This window comes from Desarmillaria tabescens, assembly GCF_030435595.1.
Source record: "Desarmillaria tabescens strain CCBAS 213 chromosome Unknown EV420scaffold_290, whole genome shotgun sequence".
NCBI lineage: Eukaryota > Fungi > Basidiomycota > Agaricomycetes > Agaricales > Physalacriaceae > Desarmillaria > Desarmillaria tabescens.
In genome coordinates, this window is record NW_026848589.1 from 15,029 (window position 1) to 35,081 (window position 20,053).

The following is a 20,053-nucleotide window of genomic DNA, read 5'->3' on the forward strand; positions in this document are numbered from 1 at the left end:
GAAGGGTGCCAAGTACTTCACCAAGATGGACATTAGATGGGAATACAACAACATATGAATAAAGGAAGGAGATGAGTGGAAGGCAGCATTCAGGACAAACCAGGGATTGTACAAATCCCTGGTAATGTTCTTTGGGTTAACCAACTCACCCGCTACCTTTCAGTGGATGATGAACAATATTTTCAAAGATCTCATAGCGGAAGAAAAGGTCACCATATATTTGGACAATATCTTAATTGCCACCAAGGACAAGGCTGAACACTGTCACCTAGTAAAGGAAGTCCTTAAAAGATTATGCAAGAACAAATTATTCCTTAAAGCTAAGAAATGTGAGTTTGAAGTGGAAGAAACCAAATACTTAGGAGTAATCATCAGTGAAGGATCTATTAAGATGGACCCCATCAAAATCACTAGATTATTAGATTGGCCAACCCTGACCAAGAAAAAGAAATTACAATCATTCCTGAGGTTTGCTAACTTTTATCAATGGTTTATATGGCATTACAGCAAAATAGTGAAACCACTGACCTTGCTGACAGGAAAGGCAGAATGGAAGTGGGGAAAAGCCCAACAGGAAGTGTTTGATGCCATCAAAGAACAATTTCAGATTGAAGTGGTACTAGTGATCCCGCTTGATGATGGAAAGTTCAGAGTGGAAGCAGATGCCAGTGAAGGAGCAATAGGAGCAGTGTTATCCTAAGAACAAGATGGAAAATAGAGACCAGTAGCCTTCATGTCAAAGTCTCTTTCCACCATGGAATGAAACTATGAGATTTATGATAAGGAGCTTCTAGCCATTATGATTGTGCTGGAAGACTGGAGGCATGACAAGACTTCGAAATCTGGACCAATCATTCAAACCTGCAGTATTTCTGCAAACCTCAGATCCTCAATCGCAGACAGGCATGATGGGTAACTGAGTTGGCAGAATACCAGTTCATACTACACCACAAACCTGGTGCCCAAAACTGAAAGGCAGACTTATTAAGCAGGAGGGAAGATCACAATCAAGGAAAGGAGGACAACAAGGACATAGTCCTGTTGAAACCAGAAGTGTTCAGAGCATTAATAATACCCATAGAGGAAGAAGTCTATGTGAAGATACGATGAGCCATGCAAGACTCCAGCAAGTGGAACCAAGGAGTAGCCATCTTCCTAAACCACAAAAAAGGAATTAGCAAACAAGAAGGGCTCTTGTACTATGATGGATAAGTCTATGTCCCTAAACAACAGGAACTTCAGGGTGAGATCATTGCACAAAAACATGACCATGAGATGGCAGGACATCCAGGGATCAAGAAGACAAAGGAGTTAATTCTCTGTTATTACTGGTGGCCAAAAATGAAGAGAGAAGTAGAGCAGTACATCAAGGGGTGTGAAACTTGCCAATGCACAAAAACTAATATGCAGCAAAAGAAGGCACCACTGCATCTGAACAAGATACCCATGAAACCCTGGGATCACATTACAGTGGACATGATCATCAGTCTACCTGACTCTCAAGGCTATAATTCAATATTGGTCATTGTGGACCAGCTGTCAAAAGCCATTATTCCAGTCCCCTGTACCAAAGAATTGTCCTCATTGGGATGGGTGAAGATTTTGAGAGACAAAGTGTATGTCTGGTATGGGGTGATTCCCTCAAAAATCATATCCGACTGAGAAACAGTGTTTGTTTCAAAATTTGTCAAAGAATTGTATGCTATGATAAATGTTAAGGGAAACCCATCCACAGTGTATCATCTGCAGACCAATGGCCAAATGGAACAAGCAAACTAGAAAATCAATAAATACCTGAGGATGTTCATCAATTACTGACAAGATGATTGGGTAGAATGGCTACCATTAGCTGCATTCACCCATAACAACTGGAAACACTCAGCCACAGGATATTCCCTTTACAAAGTGAACTTTGGATGGGATGAACAAACCATGGTGAAAGGACTGAGCAAAGAAGAAGTACCAGCAGTAGAAAAGTTCATAGAAAAAATGCAAAAGACGCATGAGCAAGCTGCCAAAGCATTAGAAAAGGTGGCAGAAAGCATGAAGAAGGTGTACAACCAGCATAAAGGAAATGCAGTGGAGTACAAAATAGGAGACAAGGTGTGATTAGAAACCACCAACCTATCCCTCCTCTGACCAAAGAAGAAGCTCGATGACAAGCATGTCAGACCATCTGAGATCACTGCCAAAAAAGACACATCTTCCTATGAGCTGAAACTACCAGTCAGATGGAGGATTCACAATTGATTCAACAAGTCCCTCCTAACCTCATATCATGCTCCACAGTTTTCCAACCAGCTGCAAGCTATTAAACCACTGCCTGATCTCATCGAGGATGAAGAAGAGTATGAAGTCAAGGAAATAGTAGGAGAAAGAGACTGAAAAGTCAGAAGAGGATGTAACTAAAGGACCATCATAGACTACCTGATCAAATGGAAGGGATATCCCAATGAAGAAAACTCCTGGGTCACTAGGGCAAACCTAGCCAATGCAGAAGCCCTAGTCAATGAATACAAAGCCTGCATCCAGGTACTCAAATCCCATACCAGTGAGCCTGATTCTAAAATCCCAAATCCTTGGGATGTCCCTGACAGATTCCAAGAACTTCTATGGGACATCATCATCCTGTTCTACTCTGATCATGAAACGATTAACCCCTCCTTGAACTTCTCATGCTCTTCCCTCTGCTTCCACAATGAAGAAGAGTATAAAGAAGCTATTGGGGGAGTAAGCACTGCCAACCTAGACCCAAACAAATTTGTAGATTCTCTAACATCAGAAGATCTCACAGAAATACAAGAACTAGAATGAAAATTCAATGGGTTCAAAAGTGGTGATGATGATTCCTCTTATGACAGCACAGATGTCGAAAATCTCCAAAAGGTAGCAGAAAATTGGGAGATGGATAGCAATGGATCATTCAGGATGAATGAGTCTTAAGGGGGGGGTAATGTTATGATTTCATCTTTTCTTTTCTCTCAGCACTTGTCTTTATCTTATCAGCCTATCCAAGTGCCCAGACAGTTCACACGTTGTCAAGGAGCAACTCTCGCATTCACCCTGCAGCACATGATTCTTGTTCAACTTTTTTTGTTTCACACATGGTAACAGCCTGTAGCATACTATTATTAGCACACCAAATATGTATTTAAGTAGAGCCTCAACTGGCCTAAACCCCAGCTTCAGCTAAGGTTTAATCAACCCAACTTGCACTAGCTCCTCACTCCACAACTACCTAAGTCAGTTATCAATTCATCACCCCAGCATTGCCTACTCTGTGTTTGATCCACTAAAGTGCAAGTGGCAAACCTTTGTTTGACATTATTTAGTGAGTTGGTGGCTAACAGAGCTGCACTGGATTCTTGGCATTGAGATCACATGTGACTATGAGTCACACTCCATCTCTCTCTTGCAATGCTCCTACATTGATGCCATCATCTGTTGCTATGGCTTCGAGGATCTCAAGCCAGTCTCCACCCCAATGGACACTAATGTCTGCTTGTCTTTCTTTCCTGCACCAGCCTCTACCCAGGAGATTGCAGCCATGAGAGACATCCTCAAGTACTTAAAGGGCACGAGGAACTACTGGTTGATGTTTGGAGGAGATGGGAAGGTCTTGCAGGGATTTGTGGATGCAGATGGGAGCATGGCTGAGGACAGGCATGCCATTATTGGGTACACTTTTCTGCTGAATGGTGGAGCTGTTTTGTGGTCATCTAAAAAGCAGGAGATTATCTCACTCTCAACTACAGAATTGGAGTATGTGGCCATCATGCATGCATCGAAAAAAGGACTGTGGCTTCACAGCCTGCTTTCTCAAGTCTTTTCCCTGATTACTGAGGCAATGATGTTGTTCTCTGACAATCAGTCAGCCATTGCACTCTTGAAGGACCACCAGTACCACACTCAAATGAAACATATCGACAGCCATTTCCATTTTATTTGCTGGATCATCAGTAAAGGCTCTCTTCATCTCATTTATTGTCCTACTGAGGACATGGTCACTGATGCTCTCACCAAGCCTTTATCTTCAGCCAAGGTGAAGCATTTTGCTGGAGAACTTGGACTTTGCTCTGCTTGAGGGGGAGTGTTGGATTGGCAAGCAGGAGCTCTGTCATATCCTGTCAGCCAAGCTCGATACCCTTTTATGTCAGGATGGACCTTATATACTGAATACGAACTGTCAAGCACCCTTACCACATTTCTGCTTACCGCTATGCTGTGTGAGGTCTACATTATAGCTAACAGTGTATTCTACTAGGTTCTTATTCTGAACACATGTCACTTTCTTAGATTATCCTGACTGAAGCTCAGTCTATAGCTTACCCATCAGTTCATTTATTCTTTTACCCTACTAGTCAAATCCAGACTATCAGAACAAATGCCTTAGTTGCAGCATCTGTTAATTGGCTCACCTCCCAGGTGGTTTGCATGGAAGAACCTGAATAAGTGTTGAAGAACCGATAGGGAGCTGTTAAGAATCAGGGTATTTCGAGCTAATACATGAAGTAATGAATACTTGAGTAAACCCCAAGTTGTGAGCAAGGATGTCTGAAAGCTGAGTCCCAACCACCAAGAGGGATCCGTAAGGGTGCTAACAAGCACTAGGCATAGTTAATGAGGTGTCAGCAAGCACTAGGCATAACTAACAGGGTTCCTGAAAAGCACTAGGTGTAGTTGGGAAGCAATTGATTGGCAAGTGCTTGGCATAACCAATCAAGGTTGCTTAGTTCACACAATTAAGTGGACTCCAAAGATGAGTAAAATTAGCTTGAGATCCTAATACAAGGACAAGTACAGTATTTATATACCAATAGTAGGGGACTGAGTCATTATTATTCTAGTATTAGCAAGAAGAAGAGAGAAAGTAAGAGAAATTACGAGTAAGCCGAGGTCAAGGTTTATCACCGGTTTCACTGGGTTCCCATGTCATGTTACCTGTCAGTTATCTGCCATGCCCATACTGGGCAGGTGGGCCCCACGCATTCAACAATTCATTTTGAGGTCGTTTCTTCATTGACCCTCATAAGTCTTGTATATATAAATTGAATATATTCATATAAACCATGCAGTAAAAATTTGTGGCTCAAAACGCGATGAGGATAATGCTATTCACTCAAGACGCAATTCCCTGCCAAAGTTATCTGCCATCAGCCCCTATAGTTATCTGCCATCATCTCAAGTTTCACCCACACAACTGTTCTTTCTCTACTCCTGTCACGTATTCTGTCCCTAGTCATGTCACTTAGTTGCTACTATCATAGTGACGCGTTTGTGTCAGTCTGGTATGTTCTTTTTGTGATATAATGTGGGTACACATGCTGAAAGAACTTCTTTTCATAAATAGCTCACATTTTTCATTTTTCAAGCTCTGTCTCCTGCAGCATGGCATGTCCAAGCAGTGTGAAGGATGAACCAAGACCAGACAATGCTCCAAGGAGAGGATGGCCACCAAAGCCACAAGATATTCCATCCCAGGAGGAAAATGATCAGTATGTCTCATTCCGGAGTTCAGATATTCTACTCACTGTATGTGACATCTGTAGACTCGGATGCCAATGATGAATATGAATTTGATGATGAGGAGTACTCGGAGGAGTTTTTGAGGAGGCTGGATAAGGCTGAAAGCAATGCCATAGCCAGTAAGTTGATTCTCCTTTCAATTTCGGAGTTTTTCCTGATTTTCTGGCTGCCTCTTAATGCAGAGCTCAAGCGATTGAAAGCAGAAGCAGACACCTGCAAGAAATGTCTTGTAGACCTGCAGGAGGCTGAGAATCATCCACTTAGCTGTATGAACCATTCTTTTTCATTGCAACATGGGATACTCATATTTTTCTACAGAACCATTCTTTAATCCACTTGCAGGACCCCTCTCTGATGGGGCGAGTGATGAGGATGAGCACTTGGACTCCCAAAATGAAGCTGAGACACCACGCGTCAGTCGCAATACTGGGGATGAGCCAGCGGCGCAAAGACATAATGCAAATGACAAACCTGGAGGTATGTCACACCTTTGAAGTTTCCTTGTAAAAAAATTGAGATGTTTTTCACTAGTGTGGTTCGATAAGCCAAAATATATGCAAGACTGGCTGTACCAGTACTTTGCTACAGTTATACACCTGCTTATCCACAATAAAAATGACAGCAAGATCCTGCTTGCACCGCCAACATTCACAGAGTCTAAACCTTATGCCCTGCCAATGCTCTGGATCCGTTCTCTGGAACCTGTCATGTCTCTCTCTGTGCATCAGTTTGAGCCCACCCTTCTCTTCCACCTACGTGTCTTGCTTTGGCTTGTACATTTCTTTGTCGATGTATTATCTTGTCCCCAATGCAGAAAACCACTTGAAAAGAATGGTGCACTGCCACCTCATCGTGTCGTAGACCTCAAAGATTCATTCTACATCATCACATGGGCATATTATTGCCGGCAGGACTGCCGCTCACATTTTCATGGGTGGAGCCAGCATCCTCTAAACTCATTACCCCCATATGTGTGTATGGCTTTTCCTGCTGTGCTCTCCCACAAAATATGCCTGTCATGCAACATTGTCAGGACTCTCTGTGTTGGCAATCGGCATAAGATGGGACCATCCATGTTCACTCACTACTGTTCAAAATGCACACCCATCGATTCAATGTAATACAGCTCCAATATTTAGAGTCAATCTTCGAGTGGCTTCAGACTCGAGAATCAGCCAATGCTGATTTGCACAATTACTTTGATGCCTCTATGAAAGTCCCTTCGATCAGAAATTTCAGTGATGTAGATGGCTACGGTAGCTTCATTCCCGGTGAACGCTATCTTACCGCCATGCTGAATAAAGTCATTGAAGGGGATGAAGCTGATGCCAACCAGCATACATCTTTACTTGAACCAGACCAGCTGGCTATTGACGACTCACACAAGGTCTGCCAAGGCATATAAACTCAACATGAGTAACAACTGGCTGCGACAGCGACAGGGCTTAGCTCTGCCTATTCTTCCTCCAACCACTCAAGAAGCTTGCCGCTACTTCTTTGCTCAGATACGCATTTTCTCTGTGAATGCAAGTGCTGATGGCAAAGGCAGAGTTGATTACGAAGCATTTGCTCAGGAATGGAACTGGATGGCAGATGGAACTGAGCGTGTTTATGTCTCTCCAAAGGTCCTGGCTGCATATTCAAAATCATGGGAAAAAGCAAACAATATCCGAGCAATGGTGGACTTGATGTCTGATGGGCTTGAAGAAGTACATCGCAGTGGTGAAGTATTTGCAGCTGCAGATCTTCCATTCCCAGATTATTTGGCTGGAGATGCGTCGTTCACTCATCCAAGTCAAGGTGTGGTTGAAATAGATTCAGAACAGTCACTCCCTCTGAATTTGTCAATTTCGACGGCTTCTGCTGCTTCACATTCTTCCTGATTTACTGATACACTGATATCCACCCATCCCACAAGCAGTGGCGCACCTCGATCCACTCCGTCCCCTGCACCTATCCCTGCTACATTTGATGAGCTTCCTACAAGTCCTCATCCAATTCCTGCATCCCGTACTGAACCGGCCCAAAATCAGCCACTAGGCGAGCCTCAATCGGATTCCCTGTCCATAGTTGTTAGTAACGGCAGTTCCAGCAGCCATCAGCACATGGACATGGAAAGAGAGAGCAAGAGAAGACGTACCGTACCCACAGAGGAGAGGAAACACCATAATATCCATAGCTGTCGACGCTGCCACAATGAGACTTGCCCTGGAGGTAATGACATTTTGCAGTGTCAGATTGCATGCACTGTACCTTGCCGATGGTGCAGGAGACTGGATGAATGTCAGGGCGTCGATGGAGGGAAAAAATGCACAGCCCCCCAGGCTTGAATTAGTGTATGTCGAGGCAGAGAGTGAGGCAAATGAATGGCGATCAGTGTTGTCTTTTAAATATATCCCTGTAGCGGTGGTTCCATGCCGGTCCCCGATTCTTTCCTTTGCTTCCGTTTTGCTCCGCCACCATTCTTATTTATTTCCAGACCTTCAGAGACGTGTTACACTTGGATTTGAGATCGCGAGGCACCCTGGGTTCTTAAGGGTGGTCGCTGTTTGATGTAAGATCTCAATTAGTATCAGTGCTTGCACTTAAAACAAGACGAGCATCGAGTACAGTGTCCTCAATCACAAAATAGCCATTGATATATAATGCGCGTGTGTGTACCCAGCCTGCATACAGCGCAAACGATCGCTTCAACCACTTACACACCACTTTCGAGGAAGAAAACACATTATCATGCAGTTCTGGGTAGTACAATGCATTATAGTAAACCGGAACATCAGAAACACTGTGTTCAACATCACAAGGAGGATGGTCTTCCTCTGCGAGAACACGGGTAACACGACACGGACGTTTATACAAAAACATGTCGCCAACCAAGCAGTGTACACGAGATATAAAAGGACAAGCGCAGAAACATTAGGAGCATCGAGCAGAAACACTGAGAGCGCCGAGCGCAACAAATAGAGTAGAATAGCTTCAAATAGATGCCGCCCTTAAATCCCCAACAAACAGATCAAGCGTGCCTATAGTTGCCAGTCAGTGTCGAACACAGATCTGTTGAAATAATTCTAGCGGGTATGAGGGATCAGGATACGAATACGGGATTGACGCAGTACATGAGCAGTGAGTACGTAGTCAATCGAGTAAAGAGAGAAGCGTAGCTACGAAAATTTACTGGTACGTACATGTGACTGATTACCAATAAACACGCGAGCCACAAGCTTGATATCGAACAAGATCCAATTGGAAAGCCTTACCTTCAACTGTACACGCCATGTAATATCGGACGACATAGATGTGTTATACAATGTTCCGGACTGAATGAAAAAGATCAACAGGAGACAGCAAGCAAAAAACATGGTCTGTTAGACGCCTACAACAGATTATCTGGGGGATGAAACTACTCTGAGCATAGCACATTTATTTAAAAACAAGGAGTGACGTACATGCGAACCACAAGGCGGCGGAGACATTGTAAACGGGCGAACCAAAATGACTGAGCGGACGAAACCAATTTTACAAACATGACTCAAACTCGGCACGACGATCTCATCCTATTGGCCAGAGTTCTCGGAAAAGGTATTTGTTCGACAACATCTTGCATGCATCAGCAAACTTTGACCAAATAGCCCCTGCCCACACCCTACAGTGGGCAAAACGTCGTTTTCAATTTGACAAAGCCCTCTCTTCTCCTCATTACATTCGGAAAGAATCGGGGAACATGAACAAACAAACATCGGTGGTCGCCCATTTTGGTACGCGAAATCTTTCTTTTTTTATTCTTTTTCTTCTTTTGGGACCTCCGACACCCAGTGAAATGGATGGAAAACCGAGGTCAAGACCGAGAAGGCCGAGAGTAGACATGTGTTGACTCATGTATGGACCGGAAAAGACATGAGATCCATAACAGGAGCATTGAGCCCGAGAAACTTTGTCACAGTTGCTGACTACTGGCGGAACACCGGCAACGTTGCCGAAGTCCTGCTGAATAATACCAAAGAATGCTGCGTTAAAAGAGACCATGCAGACTCGATTGATCAGTATTCCCCAACCATGGCAGATCTTTTGAATGTAGCTACGGCGATGTCGCTTTCTGGACGAGTAGGCCTCGTTACAGGCGGAGGAACGGGAATGTAAGTATTGGTATTCTCGATTATGACTCGTGGTTGATTCTTCAGCAGAGGATTTATGATTGCTAAAGCCTTCGCTGCGAATGGTGCGAAAGTATACATCACAGGGCGAAGGCTGGATGTACTGGAGAAAGCTGCAGCGTCAATCACAGGCATCCCGGGATCCATTGTTCCGTCAGTGATCCCTCTTTCTCTGGAACATTCATGGCTAACACGTACACAGACTCCAGATGAATGTGACAGATGAAGAAAGCGCCAAGGCTGGCGCAAAGCTCATTGAGGGAATCGATGGCAAGCTCGATATCCTCGTTAACAAGTTCGCCAATAGTATCATTGACAACTGTCTTTCACACGCTAATCCTTTTGCAGTGCTGGGTTCGGCACCTCCCTTCGCGATCCAGATTTCTCTGCGAAGAAACTCGCTGCATCGGACCCTTTCGATCCCGAGACGGTACAGAATTGGATGGACATCTTCGCACTCAACACCATCGCGCCGTTCTTCGTTGTTCGTGCCTTCCAGTCCCTCCTTATCAAAGGAGCACATTCTCGCCCTCAAGGAACGTCAAGCGTCATCAACATTAGCAGCGTGGGGGCAATCATAAATACACCAATAAAGATGGGTTGCGTACGTGCTCTACTATTCCATTCAAGCTTGACTCGGTTCTAACTTGGCTTATTAGCTAGCATACGGTCCGACAAAAGCAGCTTTGGAAAAGCTTACTCTTGTTCTTGGGACGAGCTTTGCTGGGAGAGGCATCCCAATCCGGGTGAATGCGCTTAAGCCCGGCTTGTTCCCGTCGGAGATAGCTACTCCTGAGATGTTGGAAATGATGAGTGCAGAGCCATTGCCTGGGTTTGGGGCTCCCATACCCGCGAGGCGACCAGGAACGTGGGTATGTTTAATACATGGAGGGGATTGGATACTGATTTGACTTTGCTAGCGAGGCGGAGATGGGAATGACGGCGATCTATTTATCGGTATCTGATTATACGAACGGGGCGATTTTGAGTGTTGATGGTGGGGTAGCGTTGGTTAATCCTTGAAGGGTTGATCTTTTAATGAAATTAAGTGACTGCCTTCTCCGGGGGAAGCGTGCCGCTGTCGTTGTGAGATCATATTGTACATACTCTCCCATGAACGCTGGGATCGGATGTCGATTACTCTTCTTTTCTCCGAATGAAAGGTGATTTCCTTTGTTCTGACCGCGGGAGAAAGCCTTTTTCGTTCCGTTTTTCCTGTTCTTTTTCTTCACTTAAGAGTACGGAAATTATCTCATCTTTCAACTCATTTTTACCATTAGAAGTTCAAATGAAATGCCACGACATTTGAGGTCTTGTTTTTCCGCAGAGAAAATGTACCGGCTCCAGCAGTGCCTGTGACATTCCAATGCGTGCTAATGGTCAAGTTCTTGGGATCCAGGAAGGGAATACAACTGCAGAGACTAATCCGTCTGGGTGCTTGCAAAGAAAACTGCCGTTGATGTATGCATGACGCTGTATCATTTTCCTCAAGGTAAGGAATCAAGATATCGGTCTTGACCCTTCTGACTAATCTTCACACTTCTTACAGGGGATTGCAGCCACCGGGTCGACACGGTGTTGTGCTGGAAGATATTTTGATTAGACTGAGCGATGTGCCATCGCTGGCGCCTCCCGACTTCTTTATTGAACAGAGTCGAAAAAAAATATGAGCAGGTTATTGGTCTCTAGCGGGAACGTACCAAAATTCTGACAACGAAGATTTGAAGACCGAGAAGGTAGAAACCTTTGCGTATCTTGAGGTTTGCTGGTCTCAAAACGAAACGGCACACCTCGAATAATGACTGTATTTCAGACTCGAGCAAAACCACAACTAAAAACGTCACCTGTCCTCTGCTAAGACGAGGGTAGAATATGGGTAGCGCAACCAGACCATCAGGAATTCACCAATGTAACTCCACCGTCAACCCTCAAGGTTGCTCCATTCGTGTAATCCGACGCCGCCAAGTACACCGCCGCCATCCCCATTTCGGCATCGCTAGCAAGTCAGATTAACATCATCTCTAAGTATGTACTCCAATAATGAAGGCACTTACGTTCCATGTCTTCCTGCTGGTACAGGAGCCACCAATCCAGGTGGCGGCTTAGTCTTAAACAACTCCAACATATCAGCAGGTGCCATTTCCGACGCAAACACCTCAGGTTCTATCGCATTCACCCGAATCGGGATGTTCCGCCCAGCAAAGCTCGTTCCCAGAACGAGGGTGAGCTTGCTCAAAGCGGCTTTCGTGGGGCTGTATGCGAACTAAATAGAATGAGCCAAAATCTTGAAGGGATTTTCGAGGTAGCGAGTACGCACAGATACAAATGACTCCGAAAGGTTCATCTTTGCTGCTCCGCTGCTGATGTTGATGACACTTGAGGTGCCTTGAGGGTGGGAATGCGCTCCTTTGACGAGAAGGGATTGGAAAGCACGCACGACGAAGAATGGGGCGATCGTGTTTAGCGCAAAGATATCAGCCCAGTTCTGTACGGTTTCGGGTTCAAAAGGATCTTCTGCGGCGAGTTTCTTCGTCATGAAGTCTAGATCGCGAAGGGATGTGGCAAATCCGGCACTGTGAAGAGTTTAGTCTACGGAGGAGTGGAACTAGGGGTATTATAGGCCGACTTATTGACAAGTATGTCGACCTTGCCATCGATTCCCTCAATGTGTTGTGCGCCAGCCTTAATGTTTTCTTCATTTGTCACATCCATCTGGAGCCTTTGTACGCGTCAAAAACGGAGATCTTATGGAAAAGAGGATTACTGACGGGAGGAAGATCCTGGGACACCGGTTACAGATACGGCTGCTCTCTTCAACACTTCCAACCTTCGCCCTGTGATGTATACTTTCGCACCATTCGCAGCGAAGGCTTTAGCAATCATAAATCCTCTGCTGAAGAATCAACCACGAGTCATAATCGAGAATACCATTGCTTACATCCCTGTTCCTCCGCCTGTAACGAGACCTACTCGTCCAGAAAGCGACATTACCGTGGCCACATTGAGATCTGCCATGTTCGGGGAATACTGAACAATCGAGCCTGTACACGGTCTCTTTTATTGCAGCATTCTTTGGTATTATTCAGCGAGGGTGTATCCCGGCGAGTGCGGTAAATAATGGCTTTGGCATTGCCCGCATTCTGCTCACTAGTGCTGTCAGCAACTCTGACAAAGTTCTCGGGTTCAAGTCTCCTTATCGGCTCTTGAACGCTTAGTATCACATCAGAAGATTCTTCTATAGTCATCATCCATGCTTTGACGCGGCTCACCTAGGAAGTGAGCCAATTAGTAACGGATGCCATTTGGTCCTATGGTCTGGATTCAGACAACGAACTACGGACCAAGTTTTAGTGTGCGTTCAAGGATGTTGGATCACTTACCTTCGAGTGACTTAGCTCGTGCTAAACCGGAGGCTATAGAAAATTATGAGAATACATTAGCAAACCTTAGCGCGTATGATATAAGTAAAGAGATAAGACACCTAGCCCGATGTAATACATCCATTCAGTGACCTTAGTATCACAAGATATACGTGTCAAGTCTAGCTCCCACTTGTATTTGGACTCTTGACTTCCGGGGCACTGCAGTGCCAGGATTAAGCGCATATTGTATGAAGTTTTGAGCTGACATGGTCGTGGCGACTTTGAATTAAGAGTCAGTCACGTTAGAATTCTCGTCCGGATTCATTTACCTTCTGCTTCATTCCCAAGGACCTTTCACAGTAAAAAGTCCTAGAACTTGCAATGAACAGACCATATTTACTCAGATGGACGAGCTGCAGCCCCCACCAATACTAACACATCACTTGACGGTGTAGATTTTCTAGGCGAACTTCCACAGAGATCAATGCTCCTCCGGAGAGCCGCCCATTTCCCTGAACCAAACAGTAACCCAATACCGAGTTTTTGCAGCGCTTGTAAGAAGTCGATTCGTGTCTTGGGTTTTCGTCAGATAAGGCTGCAGGCTGAGATAGTCGACACTCTGTGCTGGAACCATGATCATAGCAGGTTGGAAGCGATAGGACAGCGGACCGGATTTGAAATGCAGCTTCAACCGCTACCGTCATCTTTCTATGCTCTTTTCTTCCTCCTCTAACCTCAAAGCTATATTTTTCTGCGAAGAAGAGAGAATTCGTACGCAACGAGCGAGCCTCTTTTTGACCTTTGGCTTTCCTAGGACCATCACCCTCAACGCTCTCCTACCGAACGATTGTCTTCTAATTTTGCATAAGCATATTGGCTGAGCATTTACGAACAAACCAAGGGAACAGCCCTCTTATATGCAGTGTAACACAGGAGTTTCACTGGCACCGGCAGACCGATAGTACAGAGATAGGCCGGGAATTCTTGGCACCAGAAGATATCCATTCACTGCACCGGACTTGGGAGCAGCCAGCTTACTGAGATATGGGTGAGTCTGTCGACAGTTTGCCTCGAATTCATGTTATTGCGCCCTTGATTAGGGGATGCATCATGGTACCCCTTACCCGTTCGAAGTTTACTTATGAGATTTGGTGACTACGCAGCGACGGAATCAATGTTGTAATTACTCAACTAAACGTGTTTGTTCACAATAGTCTTTTGTTTCAAGGTCTCTCATCCCATATGGCGCCTATCCTTGCACCCCTTCACCGTATTCGTGTGATTTCTTTGCGACGAGCATAACATACGTGAAAGGGAGCCTCTGCCTGACACGACACGTGTGCAAGAGCCAGTAGATATAACGGCCGCCCCGAGGACATGAACTTTCGTCGCAATGCTGACGGGTATCAGGGAAGGCAGGTCATTTTGCAACGTAAATCCACCATTTACCGCATACATCGGGATACCGTCTCGCTGAATAAGACCAGGTATTTATGAAATCTAGGTGACGACCACTGGAATAAAAGGTGTTACGTCCAGAGGCTACTCTGCATTCCTCAAACATGGCAGAGCTTCATGTGGCTACTGTGATGTCTCTTTGTGGACGAGTAGGCCTTGTTACAGGCGGAGGAACTGGAATGTATGTTCTCTCAAGTTTGGTTCTCGGTTGCGACTTACCGTTGACTCTGATAGAGGATTTATGATTGCGAAAGCCTTTGCTGCAAATGGGGCGAAAGTATACATCACTGGGTGTAGGCTGGATGTGCTAAAGCAAGCCGCGGCATCAGTTACAGGTGTCCCAGGATCTATTATTCCGTAAACAGCCTTTTCTCCCTCGTGGTGTTCATTTCTGATGCCCCTACAGGATCCGTATGGATGTTACTGATGAAGAAAGTGTCAAAGCTGGAGCCAGGCACATTGAAGGAATGGACGGCAAACTTGATATCCTTGTTAACAAGTTCGTCCATGGTGCCGTCGATTCGCTTCGTCCTTATGCTAACGTCCTTACTAGTGCAGGATTTGCAGGATCTCTTCGCGACCCAGGCTTCATCGCGAAGAAGCTCGCAGCGGCAGATCCATTTGAACCTGAAACCATCCAAAACTGGGCAGATATATTTGCACTCAATACGATTGCCCCGCTCTTCGTCGTACGCACTTTCCAAGCCCTCCTCGTCAAAGGAGCTCGGTCCCGCCCCCAAGGCACGTCCAGTGTCGTCAACATCAGCAGCGTGACAGCCAAGATGGACTCAATGAGCCCCCTATCGTCTGTATGTGCTATGTCATTCCTTTTCAGCTCTCTACATTAAGCTTGGTTCAGGTCGCATACAACGTAACGAAAGCTTGAATAAGCTCACACTTGTTCTGGCAACGAGTTTTGCTGGGAGGGATATTCCGATCCATGTGAACGTGCTGGCTCCAGGCACGTTTGCGTCACAACTGATCAGTCCTGAGGTCTTGGGAGCGATCAAGACTGAGCCAATGCCTGGGTTAGTCGCGCCGATTCCTGCGAAGAGACAGGGAAAGTAAGTATGATCAATGTTTGGATGGAATTGAATATTGATTTGAGTTTATAGTGAGGCGGAGATGGGGGTGTCGACAGTCTATTTGGCTGTGTCTGACTATACGAACGGAGGGATTTTGAGCATTGATGGTGGATTATCGCTGGTAAATCCTTAATTGTTTGATCATCTGATGTAGAACTATCATGGAATCAAACCTGTTTTCCACCATCACCTGTAGATTTCTTGCAAGGGATCACAGCCACTATAGCTAGTCAACAGAGTGTTGTGCAGGAAGACATACCGGTTGGATGGGCGATACACCGTCTGCATTATCGTTTGCACCTTGTACGAAGACGTTTCTGTAGCATCCATGGAGCATGAATGCATGAACGTTGAACAATTACTATGACGATTCATTTGCTTGACGCACGCCAGACCTTCAATTCGACCCAGGACAAGCTAAGATCATGACATTACAAAAGGTTCGGTTTCATCATGACATGATGTAGGTACAAGACTAGGTGTAAGACTCTTTCAGGAACGGTATAGGGAGAATAATGTAGAAAAACGCTATTCAGACGTCAGACAATGAACATCTGCAATATATTACCGAGACATACCAACGGCGAAGCTACCAGAATAGATACCATAGGAGAAATGGAGACAGGATCACGAGCCAGAAGATTGATGACCAGAGTAGACGAAGAACCATCACGCCAGTCAGCCTAGTTCAACCAAACGTTGGCGAGTCACGGAAATAAGTACAACAAAGAGCATAATCACTGATAAGAGACCAGTTTCTCTTCTAGAAGTAGATGCCTATACGCCTCTGAAACAAAATATAAATATACTGAGCGTGGACGAAGTATCCACTAGGAACGTACCAGAATCTTCACCAAACGCTTTCCGCATTCCTGGTTTGAGGTCCTGGAGTATTTCCGCCAGATCACAGTAAAGATATTGCTTCTCTCGATAGCCTTTGGACCGAGCTATTTCAGCTTCGGCGGCTCACATGATCTGGACGAGTGAGTAGGACGTGAGGCGTTCATCACGTTTGAGCTTGAGGTGTTCGATTTCGTCGCCAACTTGGTCGTGTTCGCTGCGTTGAGGGGGTTCTATTGTCTTGATGTGAGCATCCATTCCTGTGCTGGGGTAGGACATGGCTTTGAGGTAGAAGAAATGAAAAGGCGTGGTAAATAAAGGTCGTGGTGGTGGTCGTAGTTCAAGCAGTGTTTGAAACTCCGACGCTGCCTGCCGTCCTTTGCCGCTCTACCCTGCTCCGTTGTTTGACGAGACCTTACATTATCATCCTTTACAATACCTGATCCTAGCCACTGGTGCTTACTTCGGAAGAACCAGAGCCTCTATCATGACGGTCATCAGCGCGAACATGGTGCCCAGGATTTCCTCTCTGACCTATGGAGAGTACGGGTGCCGACATCTTGAACTTCTAAACCTTGAAGGACAAGGACAAGGATTCTGCTGGCTTATGGCACCTCATCTTCCGTCGTTACTACATCTTTGCCCAACGATTCAAGATTCACTCGTTTGCTCAGACCGAAAACGTATGCATATAAACACTCTTCCTTGAAGCTTTATCGTGTCTTCCCGCGAAGCTCGGAGGAATCAATGGGTGTTAACCGCACTCGTTGTTGACGTACGTCCATTATCATATTCTAAAAGGCTCTACTTATACCGTGTCGTGGCAAAGCTCGCAAATGCATTTTCAGGCACCTTGTACGAATTTGATGGAGCAGGATGCACCTGAACAGTCCACGGATAAGTCAGTATTAATTGAAACGGATATGCTGCAGACAGGAACAATCCTCGGAGGAGCAATGTTGCGAGAATGCTCCATGTCCAGGCAGCGCAGAACGAACGCTTTGATCGGTGAATTGCTCCGCTGGACTAGTTACTGACCAACATGTCCAATACAGGTCTCTCATTGTAAAGCGTTTGACACGGCTTGTCTTCCCAGTGCGACTGCATCAAGGTTGTAGCCAGATACGACATGCGCTGAGGATTCAACAGAGAAACCCCGAGATAATCTTCTATCTTCCATCCATTATAACAGTACAGTACCCCAGAGCCTTAGTTCCGAGGGAGACGGTTACTAGTATTCTTCTTGTCTTATGGAATGTTCGGTCAATATGAACTCCGAGGCTTAACTCAGGGAGGTCTTTTTGCCGGGCGAACTTTCATTCAATCGTCAAATTATAGCAGCATCTTATTTAAAGCTGGGAGTATATCACTGAATCTAAGAGCCGCAGTTCTTTCTTCACATGGTCGCATTAACTCTTGTAATCGCATCGCTCCTCATGAGCTCTCTGCTTTATCGATGGTTCAGACGTCCGTCAGTCAAGCACGTCAAGGGACCACCGTCAGCCTCTTTCTGGCTAGGTAAACGATCATACTTTGGTACAAACATGAGCTCATACACGACACCCATCAGGCCACGAACGCGTTCTCCGCAATCAAGATGATGCTGGTGATCTCGAAACGAAATGGCATAGGGAATATGGCACACTTTATCGTGTTGGGGGCTGTTTTGGGGTAATTAAGCTTTCTATCTCTCGTGGTCAGTTAACTCAACGGTTTCCCAGCAAGACGTCCTGGTAGTGTGCGACCCCAAGGCTTTCGAACATATTTTCCACAAGTCACGACCTTATCCAAAATCGAAGGACATCACCTTCATCCAGGGTCTCCTCCTTGGTCAGGGGCTTGTCACTGTCGCTAGTGAGTGTCCATCCTGTCCAGTTTGCACACAAACACACCTAACATATTCAGATGAAACTCACCACCGCCAACGCAAAATCCTGAATGCTGCATTCTCTCTTACGCAGCTCCGAAAATACGAGGTTATCTTTCAGCAATGCTCTGACAAGGTAGGTGCATCTGTACACCATGAAGCGCGACAACGTTCGGAAGCTTATAGCGATTATAGCTTGTGAACGAGATCAGGAGAACTGTGACTGGTACAGATAAAATCGTCAATGTCCTTGATTGGACAAGCAAGGCGACCCTGGACATAGTTGGGCTAGGTGAGTGCCGGCCATTCCTCTCCCCCTCTCTCATTTAATATGAGATTCGAAAGCCTCTTTCCGGTATGATTTTGGTTCGCTCGATGGTCAAACAACGGAACTAGGGCGAACAATGAAGCATCTTTTGTAAGATCTGTTTCTTTATTTCAATGGCTACTGCATCTAACATCGGACTTTAGCACTGCCTCGCAATCCAATATAACGGCACTAGAGCTTATGCTTATAGCTCTGATACGAATGCTTCCAGATTGGGTCCTAGGATTCCTACAGCTGATCTCTACTCGAGAGACTCGTTTAATCGTCAGCGTAGGAAATGCCGCCAAGCAAACTGCCCGAGAGATCATGGATAGCCTGGATAACAAGGCGCAGACGCCAGGCGATGACAAAGACGTCGTTAATCTCCTAGGTAAGTCTACTGGTCCTATCTGATAACACGCCTATGAACATGACTACATCTCTAGCGAGAGCTCACACAGCAGGAAAATGCAAGATGACGAAATCGAGGCGCAGCTAATGTTCGTGTCATATTTCTACTTACCCTTCTTGATGGCAACCTTTTGTGTTCCAGGACCTTCGTCATTGCCGGGCACGAGACGTCGAGTACTAGTCTAGCCTGGCTGCTATACGAACTCGCCGTGCATCCTAAGCATCAGTCCATAATTCGCGCAGAGCTCATACAGTCAAACGACTACGACTCGATGCCATTCTTGAACGCAGCTATCAAAGTGAGACTAGTAGCTACGTCGAATACCCATGTTGACCTCTCGTAACAGGAGGCTCTCCGTCTACACCCAATTGTACATTCCTTGATACGTACCGCTCCTCATGATGATGTCCTCCCTCTTTCAGGAGGTAAAACGCTTGCCATACCCAAGGGGCAGACTCTCGTTTGCTCCGCTTACCTATACAACCGGTACGATCTCCCCCACATCACTTCAATGTAAATTTGATGCCAAAATTTTCTAGTCTGCCGTCTCTCTGGGGAGACGACGCGGAAGAGTGGAACCCCGGCCGGTTTCTTGACAAGACTCTGCCGGTCTCGCTTGGTGTGTACGCTAATCTGTGAGTGAGATCTTGACTTTGTGCGTGCTCTTAGGAGGACTTAGGCGGGATGCTATAGGATGTCATTTAGTGAGCCGTGCTTCAGTACTTTTTTTTCATTCGCTTACATGACCCTCAGGTGCTGGATCTCGTTCGTGTATCGGGTAATTAACTGCAGCGACTCATCTGGTTCCATTACTGATGCTCTTCCTTCTCTCGTAGGTGGAGATTTGCGTATGTACCTCATCGTTCCAGTCTCGCTTCGATCCAACTGATCTACAAAATGCAGCGTCATGGAAATTCAAACAGTTCTAGCTAACCTGATTCTGCACTTCGAATTCAGTTTGCCCGAGGGAGGAGTCGAGGTCCTACATTTTCCCGGAACAGGGGTCGTACCCTTTGTGAAGGGGAAAGCACATTTAGGCTCTCAG

The 20,053-nt window shown here is 45.7% G+C and overlaps 5 protein-coding genes across 5 annotated transcripts; 3 read left to right on the forward strand and 2 right to left on the reverse strand.

Annotated features, from left to right (window-relative positions):
• The first annotated feature begins 9,549 nt into the window (after positions 1 to 9,549).
• EV420DRAFT_1345582 (short-chain dehydrogenase) lies at positions 9,550 to 10,844 on the forward strand. The gene is made up of 6 exons (XM_060468959.1): positions 9,550 to 9,659; positions 9,708 to 9,830; positions 9,880 to 9,972; positions 10,026 to 10,281; positions 10,337 to 10,545; positions 10,598 to 10,844. The coding sequence occupies exons 1-6, from the start codon at positions 9,580 to 9,582 to the stop codon at positions 10,698 to 10,700; spliced, it is 864 nt and encodes a 287-aa protein (XP_060321387.1). The 5' UTR covers positions 9,550 to 9,579; the 3' UTR covers positions 10,701 to 10,844.
• Positions 10,845 to 11,570: 726 nt separating this feature from the next.
• Positions 11,571 to 12,692, reverse strand: EV420DRAFT_1284339 (uncharacterized protein; the record flags this gene model as incomplete). The annotated part of the gene is made up of 6 exons (XM_060468325.1): positions 11,571 to 11,673; positions 11,732 to 11,940; positions 12,001 to 12,250; positions 12,271 to 12,396; positions 12,442 to 12,567; positions 12,616 to 12,692. 6 exons carry the CDS (start codon positions 12,690 to 12,692, stop codon positions 11,571 to 11,573), a joined length of 891 nt encoding a protein of 296 aa, XP_060321388.1.
• A 1,909-nt stretch (positions 12,693 to 14,601) lies between these two features.
• On the forward strand, positions 14,602 to 15,715 carry EV420DRAFT_1655486 (short-chain dehydrogenase; the record flags this gene model as incomplete). The annotated part of the gene is made up of 6 exons (XM_060478845.1): positions 14,602 to 14,678; positions 14,732 to 14,854; positions 14,904 to 14,996; positions 15,051 to 15,306; positions 15,347 to 15,561; positions 15,613 to 15,715. 6 exons carry the CDS (start codon positions 14,602 to 14,604, stop codon positions 15,713 to 15,715), a joined length of 867 nt encoding a protein of 288 aa, XP_060321389.1.
• Positions 15,716 to 15,983: 268 nt separating this feature from the next.
• EV420DRAFT_1772038 (uncharacterized protein) lies at positions 15,984 to 16,701 on the reverse strand (the record flags this gene model as incomplete). The annotated part of the gene is made up of 5 exons (XM_060481099.1): positions 15,984 to 16,110; positions 16,161 to 16,265; positions 16,324 to 16,369; positions 16,425 to 16,547; positions 16,593 to 16,701. The coding sequence occupies 4 exons, from the start codon at positions 16,699 to 16,701 to the stop codon at positions 16,172 to 16,174; spliced, it is 372 nt and encodes a 123-aa protein (XP_060321390.1). The 3' UTR covers positions 15,984 to 16,110; positions 16,161 to 16,171.
• Positions 16,702 to 17,858: 1,157 nt separating this feature from the next.
• EV420DRAFT_1319829 (cytochrome P450) lies at positions 17,859 to 20,047 on the forward strand (the record flags this gene model as incomplete). Its single annotated transcript, XM_060468711.1, has 14 exons — positions 17,859 to 17,940; positions 17,993 to 18,093; positions 18,144 to 18,276; positions 18,328 to 18,437; positions 18,485 to 18,581; positions 18,635 to 18,707; positions 18,761 to 18,987; positions 19,086 to 19,306; positions 19,355 to 19,494; positions 19,548 to 19,643; positions 19,702 to 19,712; positions 19,762 to 19,786; positions 19,845 to 19,856; positions 19,912 to 20,047. Coding segments are annotated over 14 exons (1,464 nt in total), but the record flags the coding sequence as incomplete, so codon positions are not given.
• Between the last annotated feature and the right edge of the window lie 6 nt (positions 20,048 to 20,053).

What these genes read in the sequence shown, in the direction of transcription:
- EV420DRAFT_1345582 (XM_060468959.1), top strand. Translation starts at nt 9,580, where the DNA reads ATGGCAGATCTTTTGAATGTAGCTACGGCGATGTCGCTTTCTGGACGA. An exon ending in ATCCCGGGATCCATTGTTCC is followed by an intron (nt 9,831 to 9,879) that starts GTCAGTGATCCC and finishes ACACGTACACAG; the next exon opens with ACTCCAGATGAATGTGACAG. An exon ending in CTCGATATCCTCGTTAACAA is followed by an intron (nt 9,973 to 10,025) that starts GTTCGCCAATAG and finishes ATCCTTTTGCAG; the next exon opens with TGCTGGGTTCGGCACCTCCC.